Source organism: Streptopelia decaocto (assembly GCF_964273445.1).
Source record: "Streptopelia decaocto genome assembly, chromosome: 1".
NCBI lineage: Eukaryota > Metazoa > Chordata > Aves > Columbiformes > Columbidae > Streptopelia > Streptopelia decaocto.
The window spans coordinates 106,130,701-106,157,292 of NC_138663.1; the positions used below are offsets into that span (position 1 = coordinate 106,130,701).

General features: G+C 39.7%; 2 protein-coding genes across 4 annotated transcripts in view; one reads left to right on the forward strand and one right to left on the reverse strand.

The window, feature by feature from the left end:
- Positions 1-23,847, reverse strand: part of RPS6KA3 (ribosomal protein S6 kinase A3) — a 77,096-nt gene extending 53,249 nt beyond the window's left edge. For 2 of the 3 annotated variants that reach the window (XM_082058283.1, XM_082058282.1), the window contains exons 1-2: positions 23,590-23,847; positions 10,681-10,737 (exon numbers count right to left, since the gene is read on the reverse strand). In XM_082058283.1, the coding sequence (XP_081914409.1) occupies positions 10,681-10,737; positions 23,590-23,661 (129 nt within the window). In that variant the 5' untranslated portion in view covers positions 23,662-23,847. Of the gene's footprint in view, positions 1-1,339; positions 1,427-10,680; positions 10,738-23,589 lie in introns of all 3 variants that reach the window. The other variant, XM_082058284.1, reaches the window with a different exon arrangement.
- The window catches only part of LOC309441946 (uncharacterized protein), a 555,153-nt gene that overhangs the window by 159,731 nt on the left and 368,830 nt on the right, over positions 1-26,592 (forward strand). The gene's annotated exons all lie outside the window — the stretch shown is intronic.

Consider the following 26,592-nt stretch of genomic DNA (forward strand, 5'->3'; position numbering starts at 1 on the left):
CTGCACATAGAAAATGCTACACAGATGTTATAGAGGTTAGGTCAAGACAGATTGCACAAATTATTTGAACTGGATTGCTCAGGTCAAATGTCTAACTTACGCACCAATATAATAATGCTCTGTAGAGAGGGAAACATTTCTTAAAGTACTAAAACACCTAAGCTTTCTTTCAATGTTTAAAAAAACCCTTCAAATATTTCTAAGAATTAGAATTCAATCTAATGACTTTGAACAACTAGAGATGAAGTTTTTAATTTGACCTCTCTCCAGATTTAGTAAAGAAGTTACTGTTCTGAATATTGAGAGTATCTTCAGCTTTTTTATATTTATTAAAAACACTGAATTGCACAGTGCATGCTCCATTAGAACATGGAGCAAGAATGCTTCTCCTCAAGCAATAAAGACAGACAAGTAACAACATTTAGTCAAAGGCATATACAAGTACTCAGCTATGAACAGAGCCAGGTGACTCCATTTAGTGAACCTATACCAAAGGAAACATACAGCAAAACACTGTACTTCTTCCTGCACAAGATACTGAAACAAACGAAGCCTCCAAGCTACCTCCCTTGACTGGGTTCTAACAAATATCTGGATTACTGCAATTTTTTTAGATTTGCATTCCTCTTCAGAAGACAAAGCAAATAATTTATTTAAGTGACAGAATATGTTGCTTCTACCTCTATATCTCACATCCTGGACATTTACAGTATCGGTTTCTAACTTTGCCTTTACAACCTGGATTACATGTCTACCCAGCGTAAGCAAAAATCCTCTTGCCCAAATGCAGAGATGAAATAAAGACTGTGGCTTTATCAGGAGCCTGCAAGCAAAAATGTGCCTTTTTTGTGGTCTGTTGTACTACTCTGGCTGTTTCTTTATGTCACATCCACAGGGAGGGATCTTTCAAATTCTATGCACTGCATATATACAGTTGTTATAGATTACACAGGCATTCAGTAACTATTACTACACCTTGAGTACTCAATTACAATGTACTCTTTACAGTCCAGTGTGTTACAGCCTTTTTGGAAGAAACAGCCTCTACTACAACAGCAGTAACACAGCATGAAAAATGATTCAATATTTGTTTCAGGATAAACACACTTCCTGAACACAAGGAGGTTCCTGCAACACAAGGTTTTCAAGTATTTGACAAATGGTACAAAAATTTCTTGAAGTTTTTCTCTGCAACGGTTTTAAACCCCCAGCTACTTCCCCCTCAAAACCGAAATGTCTCAAAAATCGCAGTTTAACAGCAATAGAGTTGTTTACTTTTTGAAGACTTAAAACCAGCTTAAATAATTAAGTGGTAGACCATTCAATCTCTCTGCCTTACCTTGTCAAGAACATGTATGAATGCACTAAAAGCAGAGTCATCAGGGATCTCCAAAGCACTAACTCAACTCTATGGTAGCAAGGGGAGCTAAAAGCAGAAATGGAGAGTAAGTGGTAAAACTTACACTAACTATAACGTTCTTTAAATCTGAAAAGACACTGTGGCTAAATAACGATTTTCTTACCTTTTTGTTGTAAGAGTATGAGTGTATTCTGCTGCAGATAAGCTGTATCTGCTAAGGGTGATCGGAATAAGGCATTTCAACCGCAACATTTGTACAACTATTGACTACTGCTCTCCCAAACCTTTTATGTGACCTCCCAGTCAAGTACAAAGCACAGTGCTCAGAGGTCAGCGGGGTTACTTCACAACAATAGTTCTCTTATAACTGGCATGGGTCTGCAGCAGGTGGAAGAAATTTCTTGTGTTCTGGGAGAATAAAGCTTGCATGGTTCCCAAAGAGCACCACCAGCCAACCAGAAACATTAAGATATATGCTACATAATTCATTTTGAGAATTTCTGAGAGCTTGCCCTTTTAAATATTCCTTCGTATGAGAAGGAGACAGGTTAGAGGGCAGCAGTCCCCAACAGGGAAGTCTGTGATAACAAGGACAAAAACTGCTCCCCTTACCTTGAAGTCTTTGATGAGGATTTGTGTTATACATGTTTACTATGAAACACAACTGTCTCCAAAAAAAAAAACCAACAGGAATTTGCTATGCCTATCAGTGACAGTCAATTGCAGAACTCCACTTGTACAATGCATCTCCTCCTCCAGTACAGAAATATAAAACACAAATTAATCTCCCATCCTCCCCTCCTCTCCTTTTAAATTGGATGCTCTGAATTCACAAAAAATAAGAGAAAATGTTATGAGACTTGCTGTCCAAGCATTAAAGAGAATAGAGCTCACAGCCTCCACAGAGAGCAGGAGAAGTGAAAGATGCTGGAAAAACTCAAAGCGGTACAGAACATGTGGGAATTCATAGGTTTTCCTGAGTAAAACATGCATGCTACAGAGGAATGCTCACTTTTACACATTACCAGAAAAAGCTAGGTAGACTGACAATCTTCCAGGAAGTGTACTAATGCAAATTAAGTCTTTATGCTGCTAGCCAAACACAGCTCTGTACTATGGATTGTTTTCAATTATCCAGAAAAAAAACAGAGTACACATAAGAAATGAGAAGTCCTCATTTGATGAAGGTCAAGAGTTGAGGAAGGGAGAGCGACTTTTTGGAGTTTCCAGAAGCTGAATAATACACTTCTCTTCACAATACATATGTTTGTATACCCAAAGCAGCAATATTCTATTAATCAGGGGGTGTGGCAGTTTCCATCTGCTAGTTTACAGGCTTTTCAGGGCTACCATCTGTTTTCTTTTCATGTAAGAAGTAAGCAGCTTGACTTCTAATGTTGCTTACGCTGTCAAATTATTCAGTTTTCTGACCAAGATTCAGAAAGTATGCTGCACCTAAGACACTAAGTGCAAAATAAGCCACTTTCAAAAACCATTAGAAGACATGAACAGAAGAGCTTTGCTGTAACCTTTCCTCCACACCTGATGACATTTTGGGGAAAAGATATACTCCAGGGATCGCCTTCTTTACGTGGGTTTGATATGCAAGAGTCGACATCTCTGACTAAAAGCTTTGCACTGTCTACAAGCCTGCTGTAACTTCTTATGTGAAGACCATTGAGTCAATTCTTACACAGGTAAGGTAAGTGCACTTCACTGTAGGATTCTGGCAAAATTCACCCAAGTTATAGCACAGCACAATACTTTGGAAGCTAATGAACTTCCAATTTCATTACATTCAAAGGATAAAGGTATTCTGTTTTTTACAAAGGAAAATTGGGGCATGGAGAAGGGATAACTGGATTTAAGTTTCAGAGACATAAATGGTTTGCCTGGCAAACTTCTTTGTCCAAGCAGCAAGTTATTTGATTGTAAAACAGAATTAAATATATGAGTACAAATATATATTTAGTGAAATACATTAAAAGGAATGTAAGGATTATGGACAAACTTAAAGTCTGAGTTTAGTACTGGTGACCTAGATTGTTTCCTTCACTCCATTACACAATGGATAGTTTCATTACATGGCCAGGTTATCAGCTAGCTTTCATAGAAACTACAACTTCATAACAAGGAACATGGTGTTACACTGCATTATGTAATATTATGGTTTAAAACAATTGCATTGCTATGGCTGTAAAGAAAGCTTCCTCGCTTTGATTTCCATATGAACAGGCAATAACTCCACATTCAAGAATATGTAAGCAATGTGAAATAATAACTTGACCGTATACTTCATCTCTCAGTAAAACTATGAAAAGTTTAAATTGTCACTGGTTTACTATTGATAAGCTATCCAAGTAGCTGTCTCAGCTGATATTATCAGTCTGTAAAAAATGAGAAATCTCAAACTCAGTCTAAGAAGACTCGTGAAAGCAAATAAATCTGTAATATTTAATAAATTCTAGCTATGTCTTAAAACCTCTACCACAGACCCAAGAATTTACATCAAAATACTGACAAAAATGTACACACAAAAAACTGAAATGCAAAAGTTATGCCAGCAGAAGGAAAACAAACATCAAAACAATCAGAAATATGTTCAGTCATCTTAATACCAATGATTTTTCTTGTAATTGGTAAACCGTTACTGAGCACCTGAAGAGCAATATCCAACAGAAGTTTGGAGCAGTCCCGAAACAGTGCTTCAACCTGCCGAAGTGCAAAGTTTTTGTAATTAAGAGTTCTCACTAGTTCAATGCTATGACATTAAAAATTGAGGTGAAACTAAAAATCAGTTAAAGCCTCTCTCAAATGTTTTAAAATCTAAACATTTGTCAGTTTCATTACATGCTTTTTTTGTTGAATTACTTCATGTTAACATTCTTATCTTTCATTATTTTCATGGATGGTGGCACAACAAATGAGATTACCCCAGATTACTGTGGTTTTAGTATTTTGCCTGAGTGATAGTGGGGATGTTTTGCCTGTGACTGCAACTGGTAAGCAATTTTCCTGTCCTCCTCTTGACACCTCCCTGTACCCCCCAACAGGCTGACCAGTGTTATATACATTCATAGTAAATTGTACAGTATATATGCAAGTATAATAAAGAATCTCAATGTTTTACTAAAAATAATTGAGTGATCAACTTCAGTACTACGACAAAGAGACTATATTGTTCACACGCTTCAAAATATTTTTCTAATCTATCTTTAAGCCTTTACTAAGATCACATTTTCCTTATAAACTCTTCTATTAAAACATTATTTGGCAAGACAAAGGCCATAATTTTCATCTCTCCTGATTGAAAACAGTCGATTTACATTCTATCAGAGAAAAATAAACGAAAACGACATTTTTAACTACTGACTTTTCTTTGAAAGCATTTCTTACACTACCTTTTGACTACCCACTGACTACAGTCTTATTTATCTTAGTTATATATTTTTAGTAAGAGGATGACAGCTACTGAGATTTAGTTTTTCATCATCCAGATCAGCATATTTTAATATACTGCTTTAAGCTTTAGTGCTATTTAATCCTATGTATGCTTTAATTCTCATTTAAAAGTAGCATTTTTTAAAGTTTTACCAAAACATACAAGAAGTGTAATAAATAATATTATCCAACCACCTCCACCAGAAAGAAGGTTTACTTTTTCATCCCGGTTTGAACCTGAATAGGTTCCACTCCTGCCTGTACTGACAAAAAGCAACCTTCAGTCCTTGCAGGTTACCCAAAAGAAATATTAATGAGTTTTTCTGCATCTTACAAAGTATTACTGAAAACAACTTTTCACAAATGCTTAGAACCTAATATTTTTGTATGTTTAATAATTATGCTTAAGCTAGTGGGCTGCAAGGGTAATACATCAGTTGTACTAAGCGTTAACAGCTAAATTGAATCCAGATAACAGAACGGAACAAAGAACAGCACATGCGACATGCTCTTCAGATACACACAAAAGATACTTGCCAGACCAGCTGTAGCTTCTGGTTAGCTGTAACTAGTAGTACAGCATAGATCATGATTTTAAGAGCTCAAAACAGTTATTTTGCTCAGGTAAATTACTTAATCTCTTTTGACAAAGAGATACAAAAAGCAACGGTAGACAGCAGAAGAGTGAGAAAGGTAGCAAACAAAAGGCTTTAAATAGCTTCCCCTCTTTCAGTAACATTCACTTAAGCATTCACATTAGGTCAAGCTTCAGCCAGTTGTTTACTTGTTCTTATATTTATTTCCTGCTGGAACCAGAAAATTTATGAGATACATCAGATAAAAACCATTCACAGCAAGCTATAAAGCCAGATATAACCAATATATTAATTGTAATAAAACTAGAATATTGAATGATTCCTCTTAGGAGGAGTGAGACTTTGAACTATATAGCATCTTGGACTCCTCAGAAACAGGCAGATACCAGTATAGCTCCTGTTTTTCTTAAAACAAACTACCGAGAGTCTGATCAATGCTACACAACTCAGACTCTCCTGCCAATTAACTTTACTTTTGACCAAAAGAACAAAATGTAATTAATCTTTTGATATGCAGAATACTAGAAAGACTTCCTATGTAGATTTAACTGGTAGGCTTTAACATTTATTTTAAAGTTCTTACCTGATTTGCATAATGAGCATACTATCCAAACATGCATGCAGTACATCAAGTTTTCAACATCATCTATCTCCACAGAATGACAGGAACTCTCTATCCTGAACTTGCATACCTTATACACCTACGAAAATATTTTGTCTTCTTACATGATGTGCTAGCACATGCTAGGCCCATTCACTCTACTGTCCTCAGTTACAGCTGAGAAAATTCATAAATTGTCAGTGACCACAAACTGATAAAAGTTCATTTCAGTGTGAAGTTAAACGGGAGAACTTAAATGAGTTTCAGTGGTAATTTAGAATTAGTCTTTATCTTGCAGCAAAACAGATACGAAGCACTGAAAGACTATCACATCCCAGCTCAAGTGGTATTTTATTAGCTGACAGACAGCAAAGGCTAGCTACCAGCTAGCTTCCAGCTTTAACTGAGTAGCTGTAGTAATTTTTTGTGTAAAACACCTGGATTATTTTACATCACCACTGGCAACCTTTTACTCACTATAAACCAGAAATAAATGCAAAATAAATTCCTAAAACACTAGTCTGAGGCACTAAAGAGCTAAAAACAATCTTAACGAAGTAGCTGAAGCATGACAGAAAGAATATTAGAGAACTATTTTAATTTCCTGACTGTCATATCAGGCCCTGTCAGCATGGGTTTAAGAAAGGCAGGTCCTGCTTGACTAACTTGATCTCCTCCTGTGACAAGATGACCCGCTCAGTGGCTGAGGGAAAGAAAGGCTGTGGATCTTGATTACTCAGACTTTAATGAAGTCTTTGCCACTGTTTCCCATAGCATTCTCCCAGAGAAGCTGGCAGCTCATGGCTTGGACAGGCATACTCTTCCTGGGTAAAGGGCCAGGCCCAAATAGTTGTGGTGAATGGAGCCAAATCCAGCTTGTCATGAGTGGTGTCCGCCAGGGCTCAGTACCGGGGCCAGTTCTGTTTAATCTCTTCATCAGTGATCTGGATGAGGGGATTGAGTGTACCCTTAGTAAGTTTGCAGAAGACACCAAGTTGAGTGGGAACATTGATCTGCTGGAGGGTAGGAAGGCTCCGCAGAGTTATCTGGATTGGCTGGATAAACGGGCCAAGGTCAGCTGTATGAGGTTTAACAAGGCCAAGTGCCGGGTCCTATGCTTGGGTCACAACAACCCCAGGCAGTGCTACAGGCTCAGGGAAGAGTGGCTGGAAAGCTGCCTGGTGGAAAAGGACCTGTGGGTGTTGATCAACAGTTGGCTGAATGTGAGCCAAAAGGGTGCCCAGGTTACCAAAGCAGGCCAACAGCATCCTGGCTTGTATCCAAAACAGTGTGGCCAGCAGGACTAGCGAAGTGATCATCCCCCTGTACTCAGCTCTGGTGAGGCCACACCTTAGATACTGTGTTCAGCTTTGGTCCCCTCACTACAGGAAAGACACCGAGGTGCTGGAGAGAGTTCAGAGAAAGGCAACAAAGCTGGTGTGGAGTCTGGAGCACAAGTCTGATGAGGAGCGGCTGAGGGAACTGGGGCTGTTCAACCTGGAGAAAAGGAGGCTGAGGGGAGACCTGATCGCTCTCTGCAACTACCTGAAAGGAGGTTGCAGCATGGAGGGGGTTGGTCTCTTCTCCCAAGCAAGAAGATGAGAGGAAATGACCTCAAATTGTGCCAGGGAAGGTTCAGATTGGATATTAGGAAAAATTTCTTCATGGAAAGGGTTGTCAGGCATTGGAACAGGCTGCCCAGGGAAGTGACAGAATCACCATCCCTGGAGGAATTTAAGACTCGTAGATGAGGCTCTTAGGGACACGGTTTAGTGGTAGACTTGGCAATGTTAACAGCTGGACTTAATGATCTTAGATGTCATTTCCAACCTAAATGATTCTATGATAGTGTGTTGAAACAGGTAGTTTGTCAAAAAAGCAGCAGTTTGAAAATGTCTGAAGAAAGTATAGAAAACCACTTGTAAGTAATTCTGCAGTTTTCATCCTGAAAGAGAAATTTGATAGTTGTGGTGGGTTAACCTTGGATGCCTGTCCAATACCCACCCAGCCACTCTCACTAACCTTCCTCACTGATGGGCTCAGCTTTGGCCAGTGGCAGGTCCGTTTTGGACCTGCGAAGAACTGGTTCAATCTCACATGTGGGTCAGCCCCTGCCCCCACCAAAACCTTGTCATGTAAACCTAATACAATAGATAAATATAATTGTAGCAGATAAAAACCAAAAAAGTTCATAGGAAGAACGTGAAGTTACAAACTCAAAACACAGAAATCATCATCAAGCACTGGCACTAGTCAGAATAAATTAACAAATGAAATGTGAACACCTTGCCCAAAAGAAGTGTTCTAGTTCAAACAAGAATTCAAGTAAGCACTGTAGTCTGTGTTATCTCCTCCTGGTGTTGCCTTCTAACCACATGAATATTGTTTCTTTCTTACTCTTTTACACTGCACTACTTTAGAGTCATCTATCAGCACTTGCCTTGTTTCTTCACCCTGTCTTAAAAACAGCAGAGCCCTGTACGGTATGAGGAGCAACCAAAAACCGTTATGTAGTACAAGCTTTTAATCTCTTTTTCACGTCATCTTAAGAGCTACATCTATTACTGGTAAGTTTGAAGACAAGCATGGTAAAGGCAACTCCACTCATTATCTAAACTGGCTCTCTCCATGACTGCTATGGCGTTGCAATTATATCCATGCTGCATAGATGGAAACAGCTTTGACCACCTCATCACAAGCTAAAGTCTGCACAATATGCAATACCAACATATGAACCCTGTACTCCAACCAAACGCAGAGTTCCAAAAATTGTGTTTTATTGGTAAGGTCATCTATCACCAGGCCTAACATAAGTCAGTTACTACTCTCTGACACAAAACTACAAGTAAACACTAAAGCTGCCATGGTATCTAAGTGAAAGTCACAGGCACTGCAATAAGTAACCTGAATTCACTGGTGTCTTCACATTATAAAATTTTGCAAACTGTAAGGTCAACATGAAGATAAGGAACTTACTCAAATTACCAATGAACTTTCCTGACTTTGATCTTCTCTTTAGCAGCAACCTCTATTTTCAAGAAACCCAGGTTAAGAATTCCTTTGATTAAGGCCTCTCAGTAACAAGAGCAATGGAAACTACAGGTTCACAGTACTGGTTCACGCCGGAGAGACTACCAGAAGCAGGCAGGAGTATAAGCTATGATCTTTTAGAATATACAAATAGCTGAAATCAAACCAAACCAAACCAACAAGTTATGGGGAAGAACGAAAAAAAGTAATAGATATCTGGGGTGTTTTTTTGTGTTCACTTGCTAGTTTGAGCTCTGAGTGATCACTCTACTCCTACGTGTGCTTTACAATGCACTAGTTCAGAGCTCTCTAACGCTTACTGTCCAGATCAGATTTACAGCAAAAACTCAACATCTACATTAATACTTCAGCCGCTGCCTTTGGCTATTCTATTACTATAAAAATTTCACTAAGCATGTTTCAGCATTCAGCATCTTACTTGAGGCAGAGAAGGGGTCTTAAGTCACCATCTAAATTGATACAGCTACCATCTTTGAGTATCTCCATGCAAACATTTTTGGAGCCCCATGCCTTGTCACCTCTGAACCAATGTATAGAAGTTCTCTTCCACTCCAACTTAGCCAGATTAAAATCACAAGATGAAAGTTGGAATCCACAACAACAGAGGAAAGACTTAGGAAACCCCTGGGCCTCAATGGACTAGCTTTACTATTACTGAAAGTACACCAATGTGACACATCTGAACTTTTCTACTAGAAGCCCAAGAAGAGGACCTAAAACTTTGTATCTTGATTTTATGGAGAAAGGGCAGAGAAAGAATCTTTCAGGCTAATGAAGATTTATTAAGCAAACAATCTAGTTTTACACAGGTCAATGTGGAAAATATGAAATGACGAATGCTAACAACAAAAAGACACAGACAGATACTGGCAAGAAATCTTATTACAGTATGGAAAAACAAAGGTGATGACTGCTGTTACACCTTGCATATCAAACTAGAAGGGGGAAAGCAAAGGTGTACACTGCCAGGGTGAAAGAATTCTATTTCATACAGTATGTGCACATGTGTCTGTAACTGAATCTGTGTGGAATTTAACCACGAGACAATCCGTTGTTTTGACATGACAAAACTGAAACCTTAACTATTAATAAAGCATACTTCTGGAACTCACAGATGTAAAATATTTTCACCTATGCACTGATGAGACTAACAGCAGTCAATGGAAGCACTTTCCTCATTGGCACTAAGAAAAGTGGACAGTAAAAAAGAACTACATGTTTTTAAGGTTGCTAAGAAAACAGGAGCTCAACCTCTCCATTCAGGAATGCTCTAACTAGCCACATCTTACTACCAAACTTTCTCACTCCTCAACCCAATTGTAACTTCTACCATAGTCAGCTTTGTGCTTTCCACAGGAAAGCATACCTCATACTAAAAATACTAGGGAGAGCCTATATCATCCAGAAATACTAGGGAAAGAATAAAACTTAATCAGAAGAAACAGTAGAATACTGAACCAGACAAGATGGCCAGTGAGAGAGAATCTCTCAAAAATATCAGTATCCTAGATTGCACCTCATGTCAAGCAAACCTAAACAACAAAACGTTAGTGGCAAACCACCTGTAAACTAAATATCAGTGTGCTACAATATTGTATTATCTATCTTCATAACAACCATCATTTACTCACAGTTTGTGGGTTGATATCATCTTCTCCCATAGGTTCATCCACAATTTGCTGTCCATTCTGTAAAAACAGACACAGCAAGTTACTAGAAATGCTGAATCTGAGTACAGAAATAAATATATTGCAGATGCGCTTTCATGGTATGCTACTGTACAGGGTCAAATGTTCTCTTCTCCATGTTCTATTAAAAAAAAATAGAAAGTAAACACAGAAGATGGCATATTGCTAGCACACAATACCACTCTCACTTTGATCCTTGTGTATTATCAAACCTGATGTCACGGTAAGAAATACATAAAACAATCTGGCATTAGAATCCTTACCACTACACAGCTAGACATTATTTTCCAGTACTACGACTTCTGCAAAAGAATTAAACCTGATGAAGACTGAACAGCAAAAAGCCACAACAAAGAACAGATGAACAGGTTCTTTCTAAGAGCAAGACCTTATGTAGAAACACTCAGTCCTTACTCTACCATGACTACTTCAAGAACCTTTAGAACTATAGTATAGCCGTAGGAAAACTATGAATGCAATGCTTATTTTCTTATCCAGCATTTACTACTTTCTGTACTCTTCTCAGGACCATTCTAAAAAGCCATACAAAAATAGGCTTTTAAATGTGAAATTTAGACACACAGATTTTTAAAAAGCTTAAATACCTTGTTGGTCAACAAGTGCTTTATTTTCCTCATCAATGAAAATAGGAGAATCTCTAAGAGACATTTTTCTCAGAAAGACTGAGAATGACCTTGCTTACACAATAAGCATGAATATTAACAAACTGTATGGAAAAATACGTATTTCCTAAGTTATAATATGGGATATCACCTAGAGCATTAACTCTTAGTTTGCTCCTAAACAGCAATTCAATATGATTTTAGAAACAAATGAAAAACTATTAAAAATTATTATATTTTCCATTAGCACTGGAGGAATAATTTAAGTTCATTTATGCATTGTTTCCCTAGAGAATACAAGGCCTAATTAATCTATTTTTTTAGAACTGAATTTACTTAAGATAAAGTTACATGCCTCTCTGGATAGATATTTTCTAGTTGTTATAAAGCTAAGAAAAGCTGCTCAGAGATTCAGAGATTTTAGCTTCGATATACACCTTCCTTCCCACAGCTCAGTTTTTCAGCACACTTCATACATGGAACCTTCCTTGCATTTTTCTGTAAAAACTTCTGATTAGTCTTCCAGCTTGCACATGGTTGGAGGAAAATCTTTTGTACGAAGTGACAGATTAAATTCTAAGAATTTATGAATTCAATTTTCAAATATTGCAAACACACTGAATGTTCAATCTCAAATGACTACCAGCTCTCTACTAAGTTTTCTCCTGAGCATATTTTGCTAAAAGATGCAGCTGGATAAAGCTAAGTCATGAGAATTATGGATTGTCCAAAGATGACACAGGCTTTTTTTTTTTTTTTTTTTTTTTTTAAAGGGGGTGGGGAGAGTAAGAAGGTTCAGCTTCTGATAGTCTATCTAGTGCAGAGTTCTGGGACATGGTAACTGCCATTTTCTCAACTAGCTTCAGGAAGATACTAGAGACTTCTAATATGGCTCCAGCTTACTCTAGAAGTCATCTTTCCATGAGGGAGGACTAGTAAGAAATCAGCTTCGCATGTTATACATTACTACAGAAGTGGATATAATTTTCATGAGTTCAGTTAAGAGTAGTCAGCATCACAACTTCCAGTTGTACAGCTAAGGGTAATTTGTCAAGATGATGGTCCAAAAAGCCTAAATTCCTCTCACTGTAGCATCTTTTACTTACGTACTAATGTACAAACAGTGAATATTGTACTATTCTTCCTTAAGACACATAAAAACTTGAAATAAACCACCATGAAAATACCAGCTTAGCTAAGTAACAGAAATGAGTGTTTTTAATAAAGCTTATTCTCAAAGAAGCATATTGTGTATACACACATCATTACCATCAAGGCCACAATTCATATACTTTCCCTTTTCTCAAATCTATGGCATGTATTTAAATTAAATTAACATTTGTATTTTAGCTACACGTCTCTATATACTGTTCATGCTACAAGATAGTTTCCAAAGTATCTTGTCAATGTGAACAAATGAGAAGAACAGTAGAACAAGTAAGACAACTGACTTGAGCTGGAAAGGAGGAGCCTACAATGTCCTAACAACTAATGACAGCTAAACTCTGGGGCCTAGAATAAGGCAACTTGTGTATCAAAGGCATGTGCTCTAAACTGACTCCACATGCAGATTTTCAGAAATAGTAATTTGTGCTACAACACTGAATAATAATGTGCATTAACTGCAGGTTAAGTAATAATTTACTATACAGTAAACTTTAATATCTCATGCTTACTATTTTAAGCCAACTGAAACATAGTTGAAAGTGGAACACACTATCAGAGACTTGAGACAAGCCTCTCTTTGAAGACAAAAAGGCAAAATCAACTGCTGTTTTAAAAAAGGCTCTAATCTTTAACCTCACTGACTTTTTCAACGTTTTATCAGTCTACCAGAAAAAACACAGCAAACTTTTGCATAATGAATTAATTGGTTTGTACAATCTAGTTTTTCTGTGCAATCCTGCATTGCCTTCAGTTGCTTTTTAGTTGAATTCAAGCAATAGATTCACTACACACTTATTAGAATGAACTCAAGAAATCAGTGTGTGCCATGCGGTCAAGTCTGAGCCAGATCACTGGATTAGCAAGATCTTTTTAAATAGGTCTACCCAAGCAATGATTATGCTAAAGGAATCACTGGATGGTAGAACCAGTTTTTCTCATAACAGCCTGAGCCATGTAAGGTAAAGAAGTATATGTATATATGATTTATGGTTTGCTGGTATATGATAGTTTTAAATGGAAAGCAGCTGTGCGTTCAGAAAGTCTACAAAGCATACTGCCTTTCTTATGAGTTAAAACATAAAACCAAAAGGTCCCTACTGGAAGTGGCAATATTTAAATGACTGTGTTGTGAGGAGGTCAGCAGCATGCTTACGAGGTGAGTGAATGAAATAGGTTCCATTTTGCTGGTCTTAGACTTGCTCTAGTATTTAACTAGAATGAAGGGCATCTCTCCATGACATAACTAGTAGTCAAACGAATACAGAAGAGGAGAAGGCTGACTGTATCTGTCACGTGTACAGGTTGGTCTAATTCAAAAGGCAGACTCTAGACCTTGATTATTCTTCAGCTGCACTCCTCCTGTGGTGGGATGCTAAGCAAGCAGAATAGCTCAAAGATCTGGTTATTTCCAATATTTTGGCTTCAAAAGTACAACATATTTCAGGCGATGGCACAAGAGAACTCTTAAGGGGGGGGAAGGGGGGAAATCACAGAAATGTCCACAGAAAGTTCCTACTCAGACCTACACATATTAGCAATCGCAATCAATTCATGCCATGAAAGGAGTGCGCATACCCCTCATAACAAAATGCTCTTCCAATTAACTCAAATTCTGTTATCCAGTGGAAACTGTGATGTTAAGTTAGCCACAAATTTCACTCCCCAAAGCTTTTAAACCAGTTGCCATATTTCACTAAATTGGTAGAAATGAATATGTAAACACAGTTGGGTTCCAGCAATTTTCCTGAAGGCACATGGACAGGAACACAAAAGAGATCCTACAGGCTCCCTAACTGAGCATAAAGCAGGCAAACATCAGGGAATCTGCACGAGGCTGTTGGAACATGAATGTCCCCCATATGAACCAACAGAACCTCTGACATAAAAGACAATCAATGACATAACAGGAAATCAACCACCAGTATTCCTAGCAATCAAAAATTACAGGATTAAACCTGCCAAACTCTTAATGCATAATCAAGCACTGGATTTTCCTAGCAAAAATACAGTTCCACTTCTTGACCAGTAACACACACCCATAAATCACTGCACTGGAAGGGACCAAGAGGTAGCAAGTAGTGGCAAATGCAAGGGTACTGGTATAGAGAAAATCTAGTAACACTAAATCCTTTCTAAGAAAGGAGTACATCAAGAAATGCAGTGCACATCCCACACACAACCAATTAACCACTTTTTTGTGAAGCAGGGAATATCCTGCACTCTACATACTACAAATACATATTGATCTGCAGTCTTCATGTCACCTTTTTTTTCTTAAATTATGGTTCCAAAACGTACTGCAAGAGATCCAATTCACCTCAGAAGTATGGCAAAACTGTAGTATCTTGGGCACAATAAACCTAATGCTGTTCCCATCCAACCTTCTGATTCAGCACTGGGCTCACATGGATGAACTTGTATGTAAAATACACCATCTAGCATCTGTAACAGCAACCTGAATGTACCAATTCAGTGCAGAATATCTTACGTTAATAATAATTTTAGGTATCCATCATTCCCAAAACTATTTTTTACAACTATCTAAACCATATTAATGATTTGTCCAAATAATATTTCAATTATGTTTCCTGTAGTGCTCACTTTTTTCTATTTTCCATATCAGTTTCATCAATGATATTACAGACAGTATACAACTGAAGTTTCTAGATTTAGTTTAGTATCTATCTGCATTCTCACATTTGATTTACAAACCAAAGTTCTGCTAATTTGGATTTACCTCCCTGAACTTTATGCTCTTTCCTACAGTCTTAACAGCCTTTTTTTTTTTTTTTGAAGGACATAAGTTTGTCTCCAAAGCTTCTTCAACAGTAGATACTACCATATATCTTCCTCCCCCAAACCATCTCTGCTTTGTGTTTAGACTATTGCTAGACTATTTTGGGATGTCTAAGTAGCCTCTCTGCCAACTATTTTAACTTTGTTAGCCGACTATGTTTGTCAGTTATTTTAAAACCCCTCATGAAATTGATACCAGTTACAGCTTTTGGTACAATTCTTCTGCCATTAACCTCAAGATTTCCTAAATATTAATACTGGGCTTGAGAATTTAAGTTAGTAACCAGTCTTGACATTATTAATAGAGTTCAGTATGTTATATAACTATTGAGCTTTCCATGTAATTGGTACTTTTTAGGAGAACCATACCCCCCAACTAAAATATAATTTAAAAAACTGTTATATTCTTACACTTAATAATTGGACAAATCAAGAATTATGAACTATGTATCAATACAGGATGATGTTTTGAATATACAAATAAGCAGACAAGATAAGATGTCTGAATCATGCCATTTAAAAATCATCATCTAGAAGCTGTAACATGCCAATGAGTAACACAGGTGATGATTTAACTATGCTTTGGAATTATAATTTAAATAAATTACCTGAGTAAGTCTGAAACTTCTCCCAAGTAATTCCTAGTTTTCAGCTACCAAAACTTCCAGACTTAACCAATAATTTTTAAACACAATTATAGGGTTTAACAGATTCTACCCCTCCCCTCCCCATTTAAGCCTTCTGAAATAAAGTTTAGGATACAAAAAATAAGTAATTCAAAACACACAAGAACTTGAAGTATTATTTATTATTTAATCATTAAAACACTGGCCATATGTAGATCAGAGCACTTATACTCTGGTATTTTTAAGGTACTCTCACCTGACAGATAAAGCTCGAGAACCCTGTGATCCTTGAATTGAGTAAAACTGTAACAATGCTGCTGGCTTGTTTCAAAGCAGCACAGACTACAGTTTTCCTACTGAACATTCGTAACAAATTTGCTGTTAGCAATGCCAAGGTGCTGCATGGAACTACATTCAATAAAAGCTTTCTGAACTGTACACGTTCAAACTTGCTATTCTAAACAGCAATGAGCTACTCCAAGGAAAAAAAATTGCAGGTCCATAGAAAAATAGTTGAAAATAGACTGAGGGGACCTTGAGAGGTCATCCAGTCTATGTCAGTACACCAAGGCATGACCAGCTAATCCTACAATGTTGCTCACAAGAAGTTTATGTCTAACCCCTTCTTAAATCTTCAGTAATGGAGTTTTCAGAATGTATTCCAGTGCTTAACTAAAATACCAGGCTTTATGAGGATGTGAATTAATGACTTATGCCCTAACTCCTGAGCTGTGAAGCCACACTGATCCAAAGCACTTATCTAAATCCTAATCTGATTACAATTTATTATATGCAAGTGGCAGAAATGAGCTATCATTTTAGACTTCTTTAACTTTCAATCCCTAACATTCTGTGATTCTGTGTTCTCTCATAGCAGATATACATCTTGCATATACTATATTAAAAATAGTACATGCAAGTATTAAAAAGTCCTTAATTAAAAAAAAAAAAAAACAAAAACACAAACGAACAAAACCCTAAAGACAGGAGCCTTTATTTCTATGAAACTTAAAATTACTACAAATATTTATTTTATATAAAACTTTGTTACTTTAAGCTCCATTAATTGCACATAATTTATTCTAAACTTCATTGACTAAGGTGACAGACTTCTTTCTTTGCTGAGTATTAAAAGAAACAGCAAGAAATTGAAACTTGCCTTTTCTGTAGATAATCAACCTCAAATATTGGCCACTAACATGCAGATCATTTAGGTACAAAGCCATTATTTCCTTAAGCTCGGATACTTGGGCAAATTTAACCATGTGATTTTGCAAACTCTACCTACTTTACACTATCACTTTCTTATCTGCTATGACTCAGTATAGTTTAACAATACAGAAAAGCAGTTCCCTTTCCTCCACTGCAGTGGTTTCCTTGGCACTGGCATATGTCCAGCTCTGTGCCAAGACAGGTCAGAAAAGGAAACTTTAAAAAAAAAAAAAAAGAGTTTACAGTTCTCAGTAAGTTTAATCCTCTGAATTAACTCAGTTTAAAGTCAGAAAAGTGCCAAGGCATTAGCCAAAATGCCAAACATACAGTATCATTAAATCTTTGTCCTGGCCAACCCCTTTTTGCAGCTAATACAAGCTCCAAATCATGTATGCTCATTTGTTCAGGAAAAAAAAAAAAAAAAACCACACAGGGAAGTGAAATTATTACACTTTACACACAAATTCAACAGCCTCAGTAAAAACAAAACAAAAAAACAAACCAACAAAAAAAGCCCAACAAAAGAACAGCAACAAAAACACCAACTAAAAAAACCCCTTCAAATACATCATCTCTTCCCCCTTCATTTACTCCAAAAGGAAGATGACACATACATATAGAAATCGCTCACTTCAATATATCAAATCACTGCTGCCTATGTGAAAAAAAATTCCTTCTTGGCTCACACACATCATCTTAAGAGTGACTCCAGCACCTGACAGCATACAACTCTTATTACCAAGGCTGTATTTGCAGAAGGTAGGGGTACACGCTTCACCTTCACTGCCCTCTGCAGTCCCAGGCCTACCGTAACGCCCTGCGCCGGGCTGGGCTCCTTCTCAAGGGGACCAGGGCACACGCAAGGGAGAATGTGCCAGGTCCTTGCCCCAGGAGTCGGGGGCAGCCAAGGGGCCCAGCAAGGCTGCAGTTCCTTACAATGCAGACACAGGTTTTCAGACATCAGTTGGTTTCTTAGAATCTCTTCGCATGATAAATGACAAAGGTTGAAATTTAATACTGAAGTCAACTAAAGCAGTACTCGTTTATTGTCATTTAGCTATTTTAATAAATTCTTCTGAGAGACGAAGCTGTGGAACAACTTCGCCATTTCCTAAAATTCAGGATTTCCAAGGTGACTACACAACAAATGTCAACTGCTGGAAGACAGAAGGAGAAAGACTTTCTTTTAAGTGAAAAAAAAAAAAATTAACATGTAAGTTCTAACAGTAACTAATTTTGGCAACCATGTTTTGTAAGGAATAATACAAATAATATTAAACATGATCTGATTACAGGCTGAAACTATCACCTTTTAAGCCTGCAGGACAAAGAAGATTTTATTTTTCCAAGCTGTGTTTTGTTGGACATTTAAAATCACAATAAAACACAATTTCTCCACAGCTTCTGTATATACATAAGCATGGTCCAATAAATTAATGCTTGAAATTAAATCTTAAATGGAAATGTAATTAATTTAGTTAAATGGAGCCTTAGAAATTGTGTCAGAAAACAAACCTAGGTAATAATAATGTATTTAGAAGACATGCTACTTTTTACACAATTGATTGTTTCACTTTTTTTTTTTTTTTTTCAAGGCAGCACATTTCCTTCAAAAAGAGTCAAGTAGAGCATTAGGCATACCACAGGGGGTTCCTTACATCAAAGAGAACATATGGTAACTGTTAGTGATAAGAATGAGCTAGCAGTTAACTTTGTGGTTGAGCCACTGGAGTAGGTCCCTCAAAATCAGAGTTCACCTCCTAGCTCTAGAACAGACCCCATGAATTATGCTACATGAACTCACTAAGCTGTTGAACCTCATTTTCCCATCTGCTACACAGGACTTTTTTCTCCCTCTGTTTCCAATACATGAGGCGTTTAACCTTATTTCAGAGACTAAGGAGAGAATAAGTAGCACAGTATCACGTATGCAAGCATATAGCACAATACTGGCAGTGATCAAACACTTCAGCTTGTCTAAATTTAAAAATTCCCTTAAGATATTCTAACTTACTGGGTTTTACTGATTAAATTATTCCCTTGAAAGTCACCAAGAATGAAAAAAATATTACAAGGTTTTACTGTTGCCTGAAAAACTGCTTAAAAGTTTCACTATCGGAATATGACTATGAATTTTATTTAGAAAAAATACAAACAAACAAATAACAAAAAACAAAACAACCACCACAAAAAAACCAAAACAAAACAAAACCAAAGAAACAAAAAAAGCCCAATTCAAAACAAAAAAAACCTCCACAACAAAACACAAAACCCTCCAAAACCAAACACCACAATAAACCACAACTCAAAACCGGTATCTTGAATGAGTTCTTACAGTTGATAGATCTGCCCACTGCCAGGATAAATCAACTCATAAAGCTAATATTTCTGATGTGCAGAAATAATTAAATGCTCACCTTAGTCTATGTATCATTGTGAATCTAAATCAAGCATTTCAAATGTCAAAAAACTGCAGTTACTATGACAGATCAAAACCAATCCAAACACTACAGACATGCCTTTAAATGTGTCAGTCTGCTTATATCTGCTTTGCGTTAGATGTCGCAGCTGTGGCAAGAAATATTACCCATGCTATACTGAACAAAACAATAACAAGCTAAGAAGTGCTGATGTCATTAAAAAAACTAAAGGAATGCCTCAAGAAGTCAAAATTAACACCTTTCACGAGGAAACCAAGAGCTGTGGAGCACATGTGATACTGCATGAAGGTACTGAATTCAGCAGAGTAAAGCACCTGCTCCCTCCCACCCCACCCAGCAGACAGCATGACATAGTAGGAATGTATTAACTAAGAAACAGTAAAGGTAAAATTGCACCATTAAGGATCTGAAAAAGCTGATGAAAAAAATTCTGCACACCTAAACATCTTCCATGCAGGTGATATGTTTCTCAAGACAGTATTTACACATACGTAGCATGTTATCTGTCTATCACAGTAGTTTATGGAATACAAAGTGAACTATTTATTTAAATGAGAACTAGATGGCGAATTGCCACTTTTAACCCATTGTAAGATAATGTCACTCCACAAATCTGCGAAAAACCCAGACTTCAGAATGCACTGTACTGACAGCAGATCAGTTTGAGAAGTGATAGCCGAGTGCTGGAGATAATTCTGCCTATAATGGAAAGATGACAGATAGTCATCAAAATCCACACAGACCAGCCCATTTGGGTGATTCCATTTTGGCTTTGAATTGTTTACCTGTGTGGGCCATACCAGAAATTACTGTAAATACAGCCTTTGTGCCTGTGGAACATAGATACAACACCGATTACACAGACTGGTACAGAATGTAAAGACAATCACAACCATAGCTTCATGGCTACAGGTGGCAAGACATCTGATAAATTTCAGATTGCACACCAAAGGTGTACATTGACAGAAATTGTCATATGGACATCAGAATTAAATTACAAAGCAAAAATTACATTATACCAGATTCTCTAAAGCATTATCATAACCTTTAAATGCTAGCACCTCTTGTCTCATGCAAGGTTCAAATAATTCTGGATACAGATGATAAACCAAGGAATTCTGCAAAAGGGGGTTCATACCATCTATTTTGACACCTAAATAGGTGATCATAAATTCCCTGTCAAGAGCAGCGGAAAAAAATGAACTTTCTCCACAGCCAATTTAGAGCACCTAAATTAAAACTCCTAAAGATAGATGGCACAAATGTTTCCCAGAAAGTCTAACAAATGGTATCTCCTTATGATGGCCATCTCTTTCAACATACTGGTGTCCAAAATTTCACTGCTATAACTATTCATTCTGCTCCAGTCGGCATTAATATGCACTGCTGGGAGTACACATCAAAGGCTAGTTATTTAGGCATTCACATAGAATACTTCATTTTCTTGAAAGCAGACAACTTGAAACAACAGGAACATTCTTACCATGAAAAACAAACACATGCTTATTAACTATACTGTATTCCAATGTAATGGTATTCTAACGTAAAGGTATTCTATTCCTCCTACTAAATTTGCTCACACATCACAACAAATCACCTCCTCAATGGTAACAGTATAAAACCAAATGCAGGACTGCAAGTGGAAACAAATGAAAAAGTAATCCAGTTAAAACCAAGTTTTTAGGACAAGAAAACTGAGCTGAGTTTTAAAGCTTAATCTGTAATTTCATATGGATCACGCAATGTTACAAGAACTGAGTCAGCAAGTCTGAGAGGTTAGCAGAAACTTTTAATCTCACTTAGTATTATAGCTAAAGATATTATTAGTATCAAACTATGACTGAAATCAGAATGAGTTTCCAGGTGGATGTAAAAAGTACTTTTGCGCAAGGATACTATTGCAGGATAGGGTTTGGTATTAGTATATTGCTATGCTACAGAAAAACACAACTCATGCAAATTTAAAATATAAGTTATGTATTTAGGTCATTTGTTTATGTGTTTGACTTACAGAAAAGATATTTTAGTGAAAATAGATAAGTTAACAACTCATTTCAGGTAAGCAATGTTTCTCAGTTTACCTTTTAAGGGTCACCTGAGAAGCTTCTACAGGTACAGTCTGGTCTTTTCAAGAACTGAGTGTTTATTCTAGACTAGGGCCTTAGAGTGCAAACTTGTCAGTTCATTGCTGTTTCATGTTTTATTAGTGGTCCTAGAAGATTTTTCGGTGATAAACTGTTGTAGACTTATGCCAGTGTAAGTGTTTAATTATTTTTTTAGTAAGAGGTAAAATACACTTGTTTCAAGAAGTTTATGACAGCAGTTTAAAAACAAATAACATCAGAAATACCCTAAAACAAATAAAGTAAAATCAACTGTGCACACACACACACACATTCCAAATCATGTAATTTCTTTTGCTACCTTTCCAGCATATATGCCATTATTGAAGTTACATAGACTATATGTAGCGAGCATGGAATACTAAAGTAACAGTAAAGATATCTTCTCTAAATCATCAGTCTAAGTGGTCTTGCAGAAACATCTCCCCACCAACTTCTCCTCTGCCCTCAAGCATTACACTACTACTGTAGTTACTCTCCATAAAAAAAAAAAAACAACAAAACAAACAAACAAAACCTCATCTAAGATCACCACTTTAGAAATCGGTAAATAACTGGCAAGAATTTAAAAGCAACTACAGTAACTGGCAAGAATTTAAGACAGATCTGCCTGTCAGATCAAAACTGCAGTCACTTTAAGAAGAAAGAAGACAAGACATATTAAAAGGACAGATACATCTGTTACTGCAGAAACTTTGCATCAGTTCCTCTTTGCTCCACTCACTTAGGAATAAGTCCTAACCTTGTGAATAATTGTTGTAAACTGGCCTGAGTCCATACCATTCATATTCAGCATCACTTGAAGCAGCCTGGCTGCATATCAGCTGGAGCAAATTCAGGTAGAAGCTGCACTGTCAGAGGAAGCTACTTCTTTTCAGATGGGGAGTCTGGTCGCAAACTAGCATATACATTGTGGGCTACGAGGGAATCACGGAGCAAACACAACTGATTATGTAGGTGTAGTATTTACATAGATCCAAACCAACACAGTAGTACACTGTAGGAAAAAATGAAAGTAACTGAAGGCATCTACGGCTTCGGTGAATCTAAGTTCCAGTCACCCTCATTATCTCAGCCTAAGAAAGCTGACACGCGTCTTGCCTAACAAGGGCAGCAGCATAACACGAACTCCCCGCTACCGACAGCGGGAAACCACACTGCTCTCCCTCCCAGGGATGTTCCCAGAAAGGCCACCAAGCACACAGCTTCACCCATGCGAAACGTCCCTGCGGTTTCCCAAACGCTTGCGAAACTGCAGAGACAACCCCATCGTGCTTAGATAAGGGAACAGCGGTACCCGGGCGGGGATGGCCCTTGGCCACCGTGGGGAGAGCCGCGGCAAAGCGAGGGCACCGGGCAAGGTGAGGCCAGGCCTCGGCCCCCCCGGGCCGTGCTGGCGGAGGCGGCGGGGCCGCCCCGGGAAGGAAAACTCGCCGTGACAGTAACCAGACACCGCGCTGGAACAAAAGCGCCCGAGTCGGCCGCCGCAGAAGCAGGTTACTCCCTCCCGGAGAAGGGGGCGGAAGGGGAGGGAGCGAGCCGGGAGCAGCCCTGTCCCGTGAAACACGCCCCGAGTCCCGGCGCGGGGGAGTCCCGGCCGGTCCCGGCCGTGAGTCAGTGCCCCGGAGAGGAAGCGGCGCGTCGGGGCCGGCCGGCAGGCGCCAACGTTCACCCCGAGCGACCCGGGGGCTCGGCGCCCCGCAGCGCCCCGTCCCCGCGCCGGGCCACTGTCCCCCGGCTCCTCCCGGTCCCCCGCCCGCGAAGGGAAACTCTGCCCGTCCCTTGAGCGGCGCCGCCGGTGGGAGCCCGGGTCCCGCCGCCTCTTCACAACTTTCCCCGCAGCACCCCCCCGCTCGCCCCATACCTCGGTGCTGCTTTCGGCTGTGCTCTCCACAGCCATCTTCTGCCACGGGTCCGCCAGCTGCGCCAGGGGCATCTTCCCCGCCCGGCTCCCGCAGCCTCCGCTCTCCGCTTTCCCGCACCCCGGCGGCGAGGCGGGGGAGGCGAGGCAGACAGCGAGCCCTCCGAAGGACGCGGGACACTCCGGCTGGCTCTAGCGGCGACTGCTGCCCGCTACCGCCGTCCGTCCGTCCCTCCTCCCGCCCCCTCCCCGCTGCCAGGCGGGGCCGCGCTTCCGCCCTCCCCCCAGCCCGCCGCTCGGGCCTGGCTTCCGCTCACAACATGGCGCCCGGCCCGTACCTGCCCGCCTGATGGCGCCTGCGCGCGCCACGGCCGGGCGGGTCCGCTGCCGCCGCGGCCCTCACCGCCCGCAGGTGCTGCGCCGGGCCGCCAGGCGGAGCGGGGCGGCTCGCCGAGCCGGGCCGGGCTAGGCTGGGCCCCGGGGGTGGGGGCAGTGAGGCACGCCCGGCTCAGCGGGAGGCAGCAGCCGCGCACGGCGGAGCGGACCCGTGCCGAGCCGAGTTTAGCCGCGGGCGAGAGTCTGGATGGACCGGGTCAGTCACGGGCGCGGTTATGCCGCCGCCTACGGCCGGCGGGTGGGGGAAGCCCCAGGTGACCGCAGGCAGCCGGGCCGGTGCGGGGCCGGGGCTCCCGGGGTGAGATCCGTCCGTACTTCGCCGCTATCCAGCCTCAGCCGGTTTTGCCCAGTGCTGCGGTGGCGAGCAGGCCCGCTGGGCTGAAGGGCGACAGCGGCTCTTGATACGAAGAGCCCGTGTGGGGTTTCCCCCCCAGCACTGCTGCTGCTGCGAGGTTCAGTCAGGCCGGTCCCAATGGAGAGATGAAAAGTTTGTTTGCATAAACAGCAGAGCAGATGGAGAACCTGGGAGGCAAGTGAATACAGGGCAGAAGGCATAGTGTTGTGCAGAATATCATTAGGCAAAGAGGGAGAAGAATTGAGATGCAGGAATTTGTTTTGGGAGCAATACTATTTACATAGTGGTTGGACTGCATGAGTAAGAGTTGCCTGGAAGCAGGAAAGTCATACTTCTGCAGGCCAAGAGACATGAAGATAAAGATGTCAAAAAAAACCCCACAGGTTCTGAAAACAGCTCTTATCTTAGAATCATAGAATCATTTAGGTTGGAAGAGACCCTCAGGATCATCGAGGCCAATCATAACCTAACCTAACTTTAGCATTAAACCATGTCCCTAAGAACCTCGTCTAAACACCTTTTAAACCCCTCCAGGGATGGTGACTCCACCACTTCCCTGGGCAGCCTGTTCCAGTGCCTGACAACCCCTTCCATGAAGAATTTTTTCCTTATATCCAATCTGAACCTCCCCTGGCACAACTTGAGGCCATCTTCTCTTGTCCTATCACTTGCTGCTCAGGAGACCAACACCCTCCATGCTACAAACTCCTTTCAGGTAGTTGTAGAGAGTGATCAGGTCTCCCCTCAGCCTCCTTTTCTCCAGGCTAAACAGCCTCAGTTCCATCAGCTGCTCCTCATCAGACTTGTGTTCCAGACCCTTCACCTACCTCATCACCCTTCTCTGAACTCTCTCTAGCACCTCAATGTCTTTCCTATAGTGAGGGGCCCAAAACTGAACACAGGATTTGAGGTGGGGCTCACAAACAGCTGAGTTAAACATATACTGACATCCACTAGCGTATGCGGTCTTACACCATTCTCTTGAAATGTTAAGCACTTTAATAAACACTCATCCCATTGCAACTTCAGATGGCTTGGCTGATGGAGGAGAAATGTTAAACCAGCAACTGGAGATGGGTGCTGGTTTTGGGCGTCTTGCTGTCAAAGCCAAATTTTTCAAAACTCTTTGAGAAGGCCACTTCATTTTCAACAGCCTCGCTGTCCCAAAGCATTTTTAGATTTTGACAGGTCACGTGCTTTGCTCCATCTGTGATAAAAGTTAGCATTCTTTTAATATTTGGAGGGGTTTGGGGGGTGGGAGGAATGGCATGAGTGCTAGTAATTAAAAATGTGTGTGTGTGTGTGTGTATGCACACAGGCTACTTCTGTTTCTGCTTGGCAGCATTTTTGATAGTACTTTATATTGACATAAGTGTGAATACCAATCTACAAAGAGGTACAAAGGAGTGGATAGGCAGTTGCTTATAATGAATTGGACTTCAGCTAGTACTAGAGAGGCTTCCATATCTGGAGTAAAAGGTCATAGCTGAATGATCACTTGAAGCCATCACCACTGCCAGGAGAAGCAGCTGTGTCCTCCTCTTGCTCACTGCTGTTCAGGCTGGCCCTTGCATCAGCTTCTCTTTTAAAATGGTGCAATTGCTTGTGCTGCCACTTGGTGAGTTATAAGAGGGAATAGATCTATGTGAAAACTAACCCTACCCTTTTTACCTCCTGCTGTCTGCAAAAAAAAAAAAAAAAAAGGCAACTAACTCTATAAAAGTTGAGTTAAGGGTTGAAGAGAGATCAGGGATGTGTCCTTCAAAAACAGGCAATTTGCGAAACTCTGTCCAGCTATTGGTGTGACATTTAGAAGAAGGTAATAGAAAACAGATAATTCAGTAGTGCTTGGCAGTCTCTATGCTTAATAGTGTAACATTAATAGCAAGGAATAATTTTTTGTAGTCTGATCAACACCAGGTCACTTCAGTCTCAGACCGTCTGCTGGAATATTAAATAGAAAACTCATATTCACAGCAGTTGTATGTTATGTGTTTGACACACAAATTGAGACTTTAAAAAAAATCCTTGAGTTCATGTAAAGTCCATAATTAAAAAAAAAAAAAATTCCTTCCATGCCTCTGGAAACAACAGTTTCTATTCCCTTGCAGGGATAATTCACTTTATGTTATCAAAGCTAATGCATTTGTACCTGCATCAACTACACAGTCAGGTACATACATCTGAGACATGCCGTTAGGGAAAAGAACCCGAGCACCTGAAAGGTGGCAACTGCAAGAGTAAAAAAAACCCAG